This window comes from Sceloporus occidentalis, unplaced genomic scaffold, assembly GCF_023333645.1.
Source record: "Sceloporus occidentalis isolate IW3139 unplaced genomic scaffold, rSceOcc1.0.p SCAF_6, whole genome shotgun sequence".
NCBI lineage: Eukaryota > Metazoa > Chordata > Lepidosauria > Squamata > Phrynosomatidae > Sceloporus > Sceloporus occidentalis.
In genome coordinates, this window is record NW_028316986.1 from 19,826,253 (window position 1) to 19,840,343 (window position 14,091).

Sequence of the window (14,091 nt, forward strand, 5' to 3'; positions counted from 1 at the left end):
AACAGACCACAGTTTCACTCAGAAATCTTGCCTGACAGATTTTGATTTTTAATTCGAAGTGTCAAGGATGTTTGACTCCAGGATATTCTGCATTTAAAAAGTGCCTTTTTTTAATGGTTTGAGCACCCTGGAGACCAGGGTTCAAATCCCTGCTGGCCATGGAAACCAACTGGGTGGGCTATGGCGAGTCACACATTCTCAGCAGGAGAAAACCCATGATACCCCTAAGAGCTGCCATAAATCAGAAATGACTTAAAGGCACACAATAACAAACAGCCACTCCAACTTGTGGGCCCCAAAGTCCAGCTCCACAATTGCAGCTTTCAATAGACTCCGGATTATTTGTGCGCAACATCTGAATACAGGGTGACCAAACATCCTCCTTTTCCAGGACATGTCCTACATTTCAGCCTTCTGTCCAGGAAGAATTCCAAAATGTCCTCCATTTGAGCATGGTTAAGAAGCACATCAAATAGCACCACATCTGCTGTTTCCTTTTGAGAAATCTGTCTACAGTACTTAGCAGCCTGTCTTCATTGCAAATAGGGGGATAGGATGCAAACACTGAAAGGGTTGTTTCCTTAATTTCAACACAATGGGAAAATGAAAGGAACAATAGAAATATCATTCAGTCAAGGGTTTGTTGCTAGTAAACTACTATTTTATGCATTTGTCTTGCTCAGTGGTCTATAATTTTTTAAGTTCTATAAGTTTTAAAGTTTTTAAAGAAGTGTCCTGGGAATGTTATACTGTATTATTTTTAAAGTGTATGGTTTGTAAGTGCTTATATCTTTTTAAAAATTGTATTCTGTTTTAAAACAAATTATGTTTTAAGATTGTAACAGTTTAATTCTAGTTTAATTGGCAGTTTTTAAAGTTTTTAATTGTACTATTTTTAGACTGTAAGCCGCTTTGACTCCCAATCTTGGGGGGGGGGGGAAGCAGGGTACAAACAAAAAGGAGTATTTTGCAAGCCAACAAGGCATTTTAAGAAAGGTAAATTTGGCCCGGTACAGGTGGGCCACAAGCGCCGTATCGGTGCCAAAATTAGGATTGCAGAGCACACGGCAACCACATACTCTGCAACCCTAATATGTATGGATGGCATCATCTTTACATGGTGCCGTTCATACGTGACGCGTGTGCAGATAATGCATTCTCTGAAGATGCCAGCCACAGATGCTGATGAAACGTCGGGAATAAACTCTTCTAGAACATGGCCACAAGACCCGAAAAACTCACAAAAAATTAATTTATATGAGTGCTTTTTAGCCTTTACTTTGTAACCTCCTACGTTTTGCAGTGCCTTGTCCTTCTTTGTGGTTATGACATTTTGGTCATCCTGACTGAACAAATCTGGAAGGCTGATAGAATAATGACAGTGTCACCTGTGCATGTGTGGAGTTCATGCTCCCTTTTCCCATCCCCTTTTTATCATTCCCACAAGCATTGGGCTTTCAGAAAAGCAGGAATTTCTCAGTCTGTGAGTGACTTCCTGGCAATGGCTTAATTGGAGTGGAATTCACACTAATTCTCCTTTCACTTTCGAAATGGAGAGAAAAAACAAGTAGTTGTGGCATAATGGCCTCTAGGAGGCCAAGGTTCGAATGCTGACTGCGCCACGGAACCCCATTGGGTGACATTGGGCAAGTCACACTCTCTCAGCCTCAGGGGAAAACAATAGCTAACCTCCTCTGAACAAATCTTGCCAAGGACTGCCATGATAAGTTTGCCTTAGGGTCTATCAGTCGGAAACGACTCGAAGGCACACAACAACAAAAAAGAAGCACGAACTGACATTTATATTTGAGCGTTTGGAGTTGTTTTTTTTTAACCTATTAATGTAGTTATGTCTTCATTTCTTCTTTGAATGCCCTACATTTTGCAGTGCCTAGTACTCCTTGGCGGTGAGAACATTGGGTCACCTAATCCAGGTCCTCATTTTCCAGGACCTGTCATACACTTCAACATTCTGTCCAGGAGGAATGAATTCCATGATGCCCGACATTTTGAGCATGAATCTACATTTCTGTGTTTTTGAGCTTTTCATATGGCTGTCCTCCATGTTTCCCTTCACATTGTCCTACGTTTTGCAGTGCCTTGCCTTCCTTTGTGGTTAGCACATCTGGCCACCTTAACCCAGGCCCTCACTTTCCAGGACCTGTCCTACATTTCAACCTTCAATCCCAAAACGTCCTCCGCTTTGTGATCAATGACTAACAAGCATGAATTTACATTTCTGTGAGAGTTGTTGACCTTTTTTATGGGGTTGTGTCTTTCTTGGTGGTGAGGACATCTGGTCACTGTAATCCAGGTCCTCATTTTCCAGAGTCTGTCCTACATTTCAATCCAGGAGGAATTCCACAATGTCCTCCATTCTGAGCATGACTAAGAAGCATGAATTTACATTTCTTTGAGAATGTTTTTGAGCTATTTATGTGGCCATAGCCTCCATATTTTTCCCTTGCGTGTCCTACATTTTGCAGTGCCTTGTTCTCCTGTGAGGTTAGGACATCTGGAGACCCTAACCTGGGTCCTCATTCTCCTGTCCTCCATTTCAACCTTTCATCCATGAGCAGGTCCAAAAACGTCCTCCATTTTGTGAGGCCAACTAAGAGCCATGAATTTACATTTCTATGAGAGTGCTTTTGAGTTTTATGTGGTCACGTCCTACATTCTGCAGTGATTGGTCCTCCTTTGGGACATCCGTTCAGCCTGACACATGTCCTCCTTTCCCAGGACATGTCCTCCATTTCAACCTTCCTTCCAGGGGTTCCAAAACGTCCTTCATTTTGTGAAGTGGACTAAGAAGCATGAATTTACATTTCTGTGAGTGTGTGTTTTTGCCCTTTTTTGTGTGGCCGTGTCCTCCTTGGCAATGAGGACACCTGGGTCACGTCCTCCATATCTTCCCTCGAAACGCCCTACATTCTGCGGTGCCTGGTCCTCCTTTGAGGTATAAGGACACCTGGGTCACTCGAACCAGGGTCCTCACTTTCCAGGGCCTATCCTACATTTTGACCTTCAATTCCAAAGACGTCCTCCATTTCCTGAGCACCACTAAGAAGCATGAATTTACAACTTCTACGAGTGCGTTAAGAGTCTTATGTGGCCAGGTCCTCCATATTTCCCAACCACATGTCCTACATTCTGCAGTGCGTTGCCCTCCTTTGAGGTATAAGGACATATGGGTCGCCGTAACCCGTGTCCTCCATTTCAACCTTCCTTCCATTTTTTGTGAGGACGACTATACAAAACGGACACGCGTTTACACGTCGCTTGTGGATTGTGAGGGGAGGGCTTGCTTTCAGCTCCTTAGACGCGAGCGGTGCCTCTGCCCTCGAAGAAGCCGCGCTCTCTCCGCCTCAGAGTCAGGCTCCTTACCCGCCACGTTCAAGCGGCCTCCGAGGAACCACCGGGCGGTTCCCCGGGCGAAGTCCCACTGGCAGTCGGTGTGGTGCGGGGCCTCCCAGAGGAGCTCCTCGCGGGCCAGGCTCCCCCAGAAGAGCCCCGGGTCTCTCCCGGCCCTCTCCCGCATTCCCCCCGGGCTTAACTCCCTCCTCAGGGAAGACGACGACGAGGAGAAGGAGGCCCTGAAGGAGCCCCAGAGGCGGCGCCATGATATTAGCCTCCGCTCTTGCTGCCTCAGGCAGAAGAAGAGCCTCGTCGTCGGCGCCGCCATCAATAAGGCCGAGAAGGAAGGAGCAAACAAGGAACGAGAAGAAGAAGCCCTTCCTTCCAGCTCCCTTCCCGCCCTTTTCTCCTCCCTTCATTCCTTCATAACTTGGCCCACAAACAACAACCACCTCATATGTATATATAGAGATAGATATTAAGATATTAAGGCTGCATCCACATTGGAGACATAATTCAGTTTGAGACTGCTTTAACTCTTTGTCTGTCTCTTTGCTATGGAATTCTGGGAGTTGGGGTTTGTTGTGGGGCCCAGAGCAGAGCTCTGGGCCCCACAACAAACCCCAACTCCCAGAATTCCATAGCAAAGAGACAGACAAAGACTTACATTATGGCTGAGCCAGGATTTGAACCCTGGTCTCCAGAGTCATAGTAATATGATAAGATGTAGCCTATATGGCTGCATCCTATCACCTTGTTTCACTTATATGCTGGAAACATCATAAGAAAGGCAGACTTAGAAAAAGGAGGAGTGAAGATATATGAGGAAGCAACATTAGCAACCCTAAGGTATATGCAGACGACATTGGCAAGAAGACATTCAGGAATCGGGACAATTAATACGGAAGGCCAAAGACGAAAGCTCCAAGGCAAGTCCGATGCCGAACATGAAGAAAACAAATATAACAGCCACAGAGGAAATACACAGATTCAATCCAGACGACGAGGAGATTGAAATAGTGAAAGAATTCCCATATCTAGGATCACACGTTGACCAGAATGGAGACGGCAGTCAAGAAATAAGAAGACTAGGAATGGGAAGGGCAGCTATGAAAGAACTGGAAAAGATACTGAAGAGCAAGACATACAACTGAGCGCTAAAGTCAGAATCGTTCAAGCCGTTGTATTCTCCCAATTACTATGTATGGGTGCTAGAGCTGGATAGTAAAGGAAGCAGACAGAAAGAAAACCAACTCATTCGAAAAGTGGTGCTTAGGATAGCCAAGAAGACAAACAAGATACGGATCACTAGAAAAAACAATAATGCTAGGAAAGGTAGAGGGTAAAAGAAAGAGAGGAAGACCACAAACCAGATGGATCGACTCAGTCAGGGATTGTGGGCTAGGGCTTGCAGGATCTGGGCAAGAATGCAGTGGAAGATAGGGATTCTTGGAGATGGCTCATCCACGGGGTCACCATGAGTCTGAACTCAAGGGCAGCTAACATCAACAATATGGGTTTACTATGCATCCAATGTAAACATAAAACAACAAATGCACAGAACAACAAATGTCAGTCAGTTTATTAATAGGTTACCAAGATACATCTTTTAGTTCTGAACAAAATCAGTGCAATACCAAGCCTAAAATATGGAGACAACAACTTTCCGATTTTTTGAGGCTGAGATGCTGTAGAAGAAGTGCACCTTCAAACCTGTAAAATCTTTATTCCACATCGTTATAGATGGGATTCCCCTTTAAACTGATCGTCACGAAGAACAACCATACCATGATTGTGACTACTGGTCATTGTTATGGCATTCCTGTTCTGACAGAACTGCGGGAAGAGCTATGAGGGGAAGACCTCTCCACCTTCTGCAGAAATACAGATCAACAGACATCAGAATGGAAAGTCATTAAACAAAGGAAAGATAAGAAGAATAACTGTGCTCCATCAAAATAGCAATAGACCTGATGCTGCTTATCAGGAACAGTTTAAACCATATTAACCTGCTGATCCAGAGGAACACACTTTGGCGGGGTACAGACCGCCGCTTTGCGGCGGTCTGCCGCCGCCGCCAGTAGGTCCGCGGGGGAGCCGGAGCCTTCAGACAGCCCGACTCCCGCGCGGACCGAAAAAAGAAGCTCCAAAATGGAGCTTCTTTTACGGTCGCGTTTGCGACGTAGCGAGGCGCCAGGGGCGCGCTTGCTACGTCAGAAGCGGCGCGACACGTCTGGACGCTGTGCGTCCAGTACGTAAAGATGGCGGCGCCCATGTAGAAGGGGCGCCGCCATCTTGTACGTATTCTATACGTACTAGGGTTAGGGGGGTGCGGAAGCACCGCCCCTTCCTAACCCTAGTACGTATAGAAGACGTACTATATGGCGGTATGTATCCCGCCTTTGACACATGCTGAGATAGAAGAGAGAAACACCATTTTGAAGAATTCTCATTGAAGCACAACTAGCCCACTATTTTGCAGACAGTGCACTGCATGGAATATAACACACATCTTACTTTGAGAACAGTGGAAACTGAATCTTGAACAAAGTCTCCACATCTCAGGGCAATTACTCATTAGGTGAACATGTATATATATTGGTTTTCACTCCAACTCATGTAGCTTGTCAAACAGAAGAAGCTATTAACCAGCGGTTCTGAAATGCAACAACCCTGAGCAATTTTGATTATCCAGAGGAAATAAAATTACTCTGCAACTTCATGATCGTTAACACTATTTGAGAATATGTGTGTTAAAACTGAACAATCTAATAGAGATCGAACTGCAAAATTTTATAAATGGATGATAGAGGACACTCGTGGACGAGGTCTTAATCATAAAGTGGGATGAGAATCAGAAATGAAAATGAACATTTCAGAATCTGATAGGTTGAAAATATGGACTTTACCTCAATTTAAATCAAAATCAGCCCTTCTAAAAGAATGCACATTAAACTAATACACAAATGATATCTCACTTCTCTACCCCAACATTAAACTCAGCCTGATACTATCTACAGAACAAGTTCACTTTCTGGACACCACAGCACAGCTGCAAGATGGATAACTAAACACCACACTATATTGCAAACCTACGGACCGCTACATGTACTTAGATGCTTCCAGTGTCTGTCATGAACATACCACCAGATCCATAGTCTACAGCAGTGGTTCTCAACCTTCCTAATTCTTCAACCTTTTAATACAGTTCCTCATGTAGCGACTCCCAACCATAAAATTATTTTTGTTGCTACTTCAAAACTTCATAACTTCCTATGGTGTTAGACGACCCCTGTGAAATAATTGCTCAACCCCCAAAGGGGTTACGACCCACAGGTTGAGAACCGCTGGTCTACAGCCAAGCCCTCTGATATAATTGCATCTGCTCTGACCCACGTGACAGGGATGCCAAACTCAAGAAATTACAAGCATTACTCAAGTAAAAAAAAAAACAAATAAGGCAAGACTTGTACCCATAACTTATATATTAGAACAGATTAAAGAGAGAAAATGACAGAATCCCACTAGTGGTCACACACAGCTCCCAACTGGGACCTTTCAGGCACATCATCAATGAAGTACAACCCATTATTTATTATTAGTATACTTTATATAGCATTGTAGATTTATACAGCGCTGTACATACAAACAATAAAATGGGTAAAGTAAACCTGTCAGTCTAAGAAACACAATAGCATAATACATATAAATAATACATAACAATACAGGAAAGAGTTCAATAAAGTAAAGCAGACAATAAATTAAAAACATAAAATAACAAATAATTCTGGACAATAATGCCACTTTTTCAATGGTTCTTGGTAGCAGACCTTTACTCGCCTACAGACAGCCTCCAAACCTCAAACAGGTACTCACCGACAGGAAGACACATGACACAGATGGGGACACGGTACTAAGCTTTGCCACAAACCAAGATGCTGACTCTGCCCACACATTTATCCAGGAAATGTCATCGCAAGACCTAATGGCATCACCCACAATATTAGGTGGACCTTCACATGCTCATCCTCCAATGTGATTTATGCCATGCTATGTCATCAATGCCCATCAACACTCTACATAGGGCAAACTGGCCAGTCCCTGTGCCAGAGAATAAATGGACATAAATCAGACATTAGGAATGAGAATACACAAAAACTGGTGGCAGAACATTTCAATCTTCCTGGGCATTTAATCTCAGATTTAAGAACAGTGGTGCTTGAACAAAAGAACTACAAAGGTAGATTGGAAAGAGAAACAGCAGAATTGGAATTCATCTATAAACTACAGTCCCTCAGCAATGGATTGGACAGGGACAATGGCTTCCTGGCTCACTACACACATTTCATCACTATCTGACCCCATCTTCAGGGGGGTGTCCAACATTCATCTATTCTCCCAACCTACACGCTAGTTTCCAAGGCCAAACTGGTCTTGCCTCTTAATTTCCATCCACACTGGTCAGTTCCCAATGTCTTTGTTCACTAACAACCATCGTTAAAACTGTCATTTCCATAGCCAAAGAATTTAAAATTTGAATTTACATTCTCACATACCAATGGTATATATACACATCTGTTCTTGGTTTCCACTCCACTAAATGCATCTGAGGAAGTAGACTGAAGTCTATGAAAGCTTGTGCTGCCACCTTCATTCTTTCAGTTAGTGTCAAAGGTGCTAGAAGATTTCTCTTCATTCTGATTCTACAGACTAACACGGCTATATCTTTGAAAGTCTCACTGCTCTACAGTTAGCAAGGGCAACCAAAAAAATGCATTAAAGTGTTGGAGAAGGTGCAATTGTAAAGAGATCTACATACATATGTGGTTGGAATGTCCCAAAATAACTTCATTTGGCTATATGATAGTTGATATAATTTCCAAGATTAAAAAACAAAAAATAAAATTTTGTCCCGGTCCATTATTGCTTTGAACAAAACACTGAATCATAAATAACTACTTACCTTTTTATTAGCTGCCACAAGGTTAGAAATTGCAGAGAACTGAAAAACCTTTCATTAGAAAACTGGTAGAAGAGAGTGTGGGACAAATGGTTAATAGAAACATGTCTGAACAACATGAGAGAGTCAAAAGGGACAAGCACTATTTGCTGAGAAATTGTTTTTCTTTAATATATTAATGACAACTCAGAATGACTAAAAAAACCCAGTGCATCACTTGTTACTGTGGGAAAATGTCTTTTAAGATGACCCATCTGTAGACTGACTAACAAGGAATCAAATACTTGCCCAGTTTACACCTTTTTAAAAAATAATAATGCATTGTCAATCTGTTAATTAGTTGATGAATTTTAACTTTGATTGTTGTTGACTCTTGATGAATTTTAGCATTAATAATTTGTACATTTGATTTAACCTTTCAAGTAAACAAAGTATACAACCTTCAGTTACATAACTAAACACATGTTACTTGCAAGGGATCATTGCTTTCTTTATTATACTTTAAAAATCAAGCCAGGGGTCCACCACATGTGGAAAAGCAAAGACAAACAGAACAATAAGAATAACAGTCTTAAAATCCCTCTTTTTAAACCACAAGGCTATACAGTAAGAGGTTATGAAAAATAGACTCTTTTTTTACTTTCACTTAACCAATTAGTACTGAGAGACAACCTGTTTTTGAGATCAAAAGACTATCCCTGCAGAACATCATCTGCTGAGTCTATGCACTACAAAAGCTTGTGTTCATGTTGTAAGACAAAACAAAACGAAAACAGAATAATTTGTTGATGTGTCCTTGACCTTAGATAATTCTCAAACATCATGTAGGTTTTTCCAAAAGCAAAGGAGAGCAAATTCTGCCTAACTAGTTCTCTGCAGATAATCCATCTAGATTTTTCCAGCCTTTGGCTATTTCTTGACTAGCCAATGTTAATAAAAGTAACATTAAGTCTCTGTAACATGTTTTTATTATCACCAAGAAACAACAATAAGAGTATTCAAAACTACCAATTTATAAAGGATCATTTAACACAGCACCGGCTTTTTGTTTCAATACAGTACTTGCTTATTCTTCAGACTTATTTCCTGGTTCGGCCTCTAATTCTTGTTGCCGTATAGCAAAGTATCCCTACAAACCATCTCAACACAGAACATCGCAATAGCAACGCCTTGACAAAATGCAGGCCGCTGACTAACATTATTATATATATATATATATATATATATATATATATATATATATATTTCCCATATGATTTTTAACACCTTTGCCAGATGAAGAAGCCAGTGGAGCTTCAAAAGCTTGCATCATGTATTTTGTGCATGTAGTCTCTGATGTAGGTTGGCCAAATAAAGGTATCACTTTTTGTGGGATTTGGGTGTTATAGTACTAGAGTAAAAGTGGTTTAGAATGCTCATTTCTTCTGGCTTAAATAGGATTGCAAAAATCAATATGTTGTTGAAATCATTGCCATTGCCTTCCCCTGAGACTGAGAGGGTGTGACTTCCCTAAGGTCACCCATTGGGTTTCATGGCCAAATAGGGAATTGAACCCTGGTCTCCAGAGTCATCATCCAACACTCAAACCACTATACCACACTGGCCCTTGAATTAGAGCAAGTTGTGGGTTATTTTGCTCCAGTGTTTGCCATAGAGTGCAGCTTCATCCCAGATTCCTTTTGTGTTGGCTGCATGCATTGCTTAAACGGGTAGGTTTCAAAATGGGGCAAAACCACATTGTATCAGTCCAGTGGACAACCCCTTAGTTTCTTCCTGATTAGACAACTTTAATGCACTCTATGTGGGGCTGCCCTTTTTTATCTGCAGCTAGTGCAAAATGCAGGAGCCAGACCAGTGTCAGGTTTGCATTCTAGAGGCCATATAACACCAGCCTTGCAAGAACAGCACTGGTTCCCAAATTGCTTTCAAGCTCAATTCAAGGTGTTGGTGTTGACCTACAAAGCCAGGGGCTAGAATATCAGAAAAACTGTCTCCTCCTCTATGAGTTTACCAGAAATTTTAGATTTTCAGTGGAGGCCCAGATGCATGTCCAAGTATCTCATGAAATTAGGTTGGTGGGTACACATAACAGGCCTTTCTCTGTAGCAGCGCCTTGACAGCAGAACTCCCTACCCAAGGATGTTAGGCTGGCTCATCTCTTAAGCTTTCAATGGACAGTGAAAATAATGCTGTTCCACATAAAATTCAGTGTCTGAAATTGCTGTTTTAACTGTTTTAAAAGTGGGTTCTATAATTTTTTTTTTAGACTGCTTCTAGGAATTTTAAAAGAACTACTTTAATGCATTTTTAAAATGTTTTTAATCTTTGTATTGTTTTAATTGAATTTTATTCGATCATCACCTCAGAAGCCTTTGTGGGTTTGTGGGCTGGGAGACGATACAGAAATACTTTAAATAAGTACATACATACATACAGTGGATCTTTGTTATACGCTGGGGTTTGGTTCCAAGATCCCCTGTGTATAACAAAATCCGTGTATGCTCAAGTCCCATTAAGTATAATGACATACCAAAATGGTGTCCCTAATAAAAAATGGAACATCAAGGTAAATTTATACTTTTTTGGAACATTTTCAAACAGTGTATGCTTAAATCCGTGTATAAAAAATCTGTGTATAAGAAGGGCCGACTGTACTGCAATTGGCAATTTTTAACAAATACATTTGTACTTTTAACATTAAAGAAAGGTTTCCTGAGTTTATCAACTTTGAACTTAAATATGGAGAACTGATAGCTGAAGTAGCAAATTGGCAGCTTGAAGTGTAATATTTTTCCTGTGTGAGGCTATAAAGGTCACGGGTTTGATAAGAAATTTGAGAGATAAGCAAGCCTGCAAAATGCACTTGCTGTCCTTGTGCTTCCCCTTTACATAATACTGCTGAAGCTTGTGCCAAAAACATTTTATGACTGTCAGTAACGTTGTTTTGTTTTGTTTTCCAGTGCTGGATTTCTGAGGTGTAAAATTATAACACATATGGTTCCCTGTTTATGTAACCCCTATGGATTATTGGTTTGGCTCCAGTGAAAACCCTAAAAAGGGGGCTGTTCTTATTAGTGGAATTCAGAAAGAAGGAGAGAGAAAGAGGTGGACAAGAGAAGAGCTTTAGTTACCAGAGATAAGAATTAGGCCTTTTTTTTTACTTTGAATAAGGTAGTAAGTAGGCTTTTAAATTATGTACAGCCTAGGTTTTCAAAATCCATAGGCTGGGTGTTTCTGCACAACAAGAAAACTTCCTTCTGGATTTGGAAGGAGAGAGCAAAAGCACTACACCAGGGCTTTTTTTTAAATTAATTTTTATTTTCCATATTCTTGCACATTTCCATATTTCCACATCTATTTTAACTTATACACCAATATAAGAGTAATTGTAGACCAACACGTATCCTGTCACATCTTATATAATTTTCTATAATTCCATAAAACCCTTAAATATTAACAAAAGTCGTGCTTTCCTGCTATATTCTTTCCAATCCATCCAAAACTGCAAACACCTATGGACCTACTCTGTATTATTAAATGAGATTGACAAGAAGCAACTGCAACCAATTTTTAGCATACTGTACATAGATTTTTAATAGACTTTGTCATTGTGTATTGGGTTTTTTCCCTTTCATATCCTATCACAAGGTTTTCTATGCAAGATTCATTCAGAGGTTTGCTTTTGCTTTCCTTTGCAGCTAGGGTTGCCATAACCCTCCTGCCGGCGGGACATTCCCGGTTTTTCACCACTAGGGGGCGTCCCTGCATGGTTTCCTCCTTGACTCCCAGCCAAATGTTGCCAATCTGGTGACTTTCACACCAAAATGGGTACTTTTCAGAGCCTTTGGTGTGATTTTGTTGGTTGGTTTTAATGGTAATTTTGAGAGTTGAAATAAGTTCCAGTTATTTTTATTCAATTAGGGCTACATTTTATTGCCATATGAACATTACAGGGACTTTTCGGGGATTTTGACTGAATATTTGGTGAGATATGGGGGGGGGGGGATTTGGTGAGTTTTGGCCAAACGTTTGGGGAATTATCTTCGAGGCTTGTTGGCAACAGGAGGTTGCCAGAGCTCCTCCTGTGTTTGGTCCCCAAGTCAGCAGAGGGGAGAGGGCCATTTCCTTTGGCACCGAGGCGAGGATGATGAGGAGGAGGAGGAAGAGGAGGAGGAGGAGGTGCGTGGCCATTTTCAATCTTTATTTTGCCCCTGTGTATTTTTTCTAACTTTGACTGCCAGGGCTCAATGCTCTGGAATTCTGGGGTCTGTGAGGCATTTGGCCTTCTCTGTCAGAGAGCTCTGGTGCCACAATAAACTACAATTCCCAGGATTCCATAGCACTGAGCCCTGGCAGTCAAAGCAGTGTGTTTTGGACACAGAGATCCTCCAAATGAATCCAGTCCCTAGCCTTTCTATCTCTCTCACACACTGCAGGAGTAAGAACCCACTTTGAAACTGCTTTAACCCAATGCTAGGGAATCCTGGGAATGTTAGTGTTTGGGAAACATTGCGACTTTTCTGTCAGAGATGGCTCTGAGGCCACAATAGACGACAATTCCCAGGATTCCCCAGCACTGAGCAGTCTCAAACTGGACCATTTCCTCAGTGTGGATGCACCTGGTGAGGAATCCTGGCGACTGCAGTTCAACTACGTTTGGAGGGTTATGGGACTCCCTGTCAGAGATAGCTCTGGGGTCACAGTGTACTACAATTCCCAGCATTCCCCAGCACTAACCCAGGACAGTTAAGTCACTCTCGAACTGGATTCTTTCCTCAGTGTAGATGCAGCTTTGGTGAGGAACTCTGGGCATTTCAGTCCAGCATTGTTTTATTTCTGCAGTGTATTTTGGACCAGAGACAAGGTGACCAGACATCCTCCTCCTTTTCCAGGACATGTCCTCTTCTGTCAAATTTCAAAATGTCCTCCATTTGGATCATGCCTAAGAAACGTGCATTTATATTAACATTTTTAAAAAATCATCAGTTTTTCCACGTGTCCTCCATTTATTAAAACTGTGTCCTCCAGTTGAAAATGTTGTCCTACATTTGTCCTACATTTGTCCCAGTTTGGAGGTCCTGACTTATGGCAACCCTATTTGCAGCTAACAGTTTGTGACTTGCCCAAGGCCACCCACCCAGTGGGTTTCCCTTACTGTCATTTTGGCTGATGCTTAAAGAAGTTTCAGAAAGCTAGTGCTCATCAAAAACTGTGGGCATTCTACAATGGTGTAAAAATAGTTCTCTCTATCCACTTGTCTATCATGTGAATTTGCAAGAGACAGTTCATGATTTTGCAATGGATAGGTCAGAAAAAAAATATCAAGCTTTAAAGTTTATTTACCTAAAGTTTGCAGTCACCTCAGTCCATTAGAATTTTAAAAAGTGAAGATATTTACAGACATTCAGGGGAGTACACTGCTAAGTACCTCAACAAGCTACAAATCCCAGATTCTGTAAGATGGAGCTGTAGCACTTAAAGTCACACGAAACTGCTATAGCTGTGTAATGTAGATAGACACTTGTGACAGCTATTACCCCTTATCCAGCTTTCTTGTTTTTTTCCTAACAGTGAAAAATAACTAAATATTGCCCTCTACTGTTAACTAAATGCATGCCATCTTTTAAGGGCCCTACTGGCTGCTGTTTCTGAATTTTTCCTGCTACAATTGATCAAGAATGCAAAAAGTGTTATTTTTGATGCAAAAAGCAATTCCTCCAAGTTCTGCATGAGCTTACATAAAACACATGCAACATCACCATCACCCTGCATTGCTT

At 41.5% G+C, this 14,091-nt stretch overlaps 1 protein-coding gene across 5 annotated transcripts in view; it reads right to left on the reverse strand.

The window, feature by feature from the left end:
• The window catches only part of LOC149310459 (acetyl-coenzyme A synthetase 2-like, mitochondrial), a 65,004-nt gene extending 61,317 nt beyond the window's left edge, over positions 1-3,687 (reverse strand). For 4 of the 5 annotated variants that reach the window (XR_016281663.1, XR_016281662.1, XM_089528982.1 and 1 more), the window contains exon 1: positions 3,385-3,687. Coding sequence is in view for 3 of the 5 variants with exons in the window: in XM_089528982.1 (XP_089385108.1) it covers positions 3,385-3,682 (298 nt within the window). In the remaining 2 variants the exon portion in view is untranslated. Of the gene's footprint in view, positions 1-2,235; positions 3,288-3,384 lie in introns of those variants that run through there. The other variant, XM_089528983.1, reaches the window with a different exon arrangement.
• Positions 3,688-14,091: the final 10,404 nt, after the last annotated feature.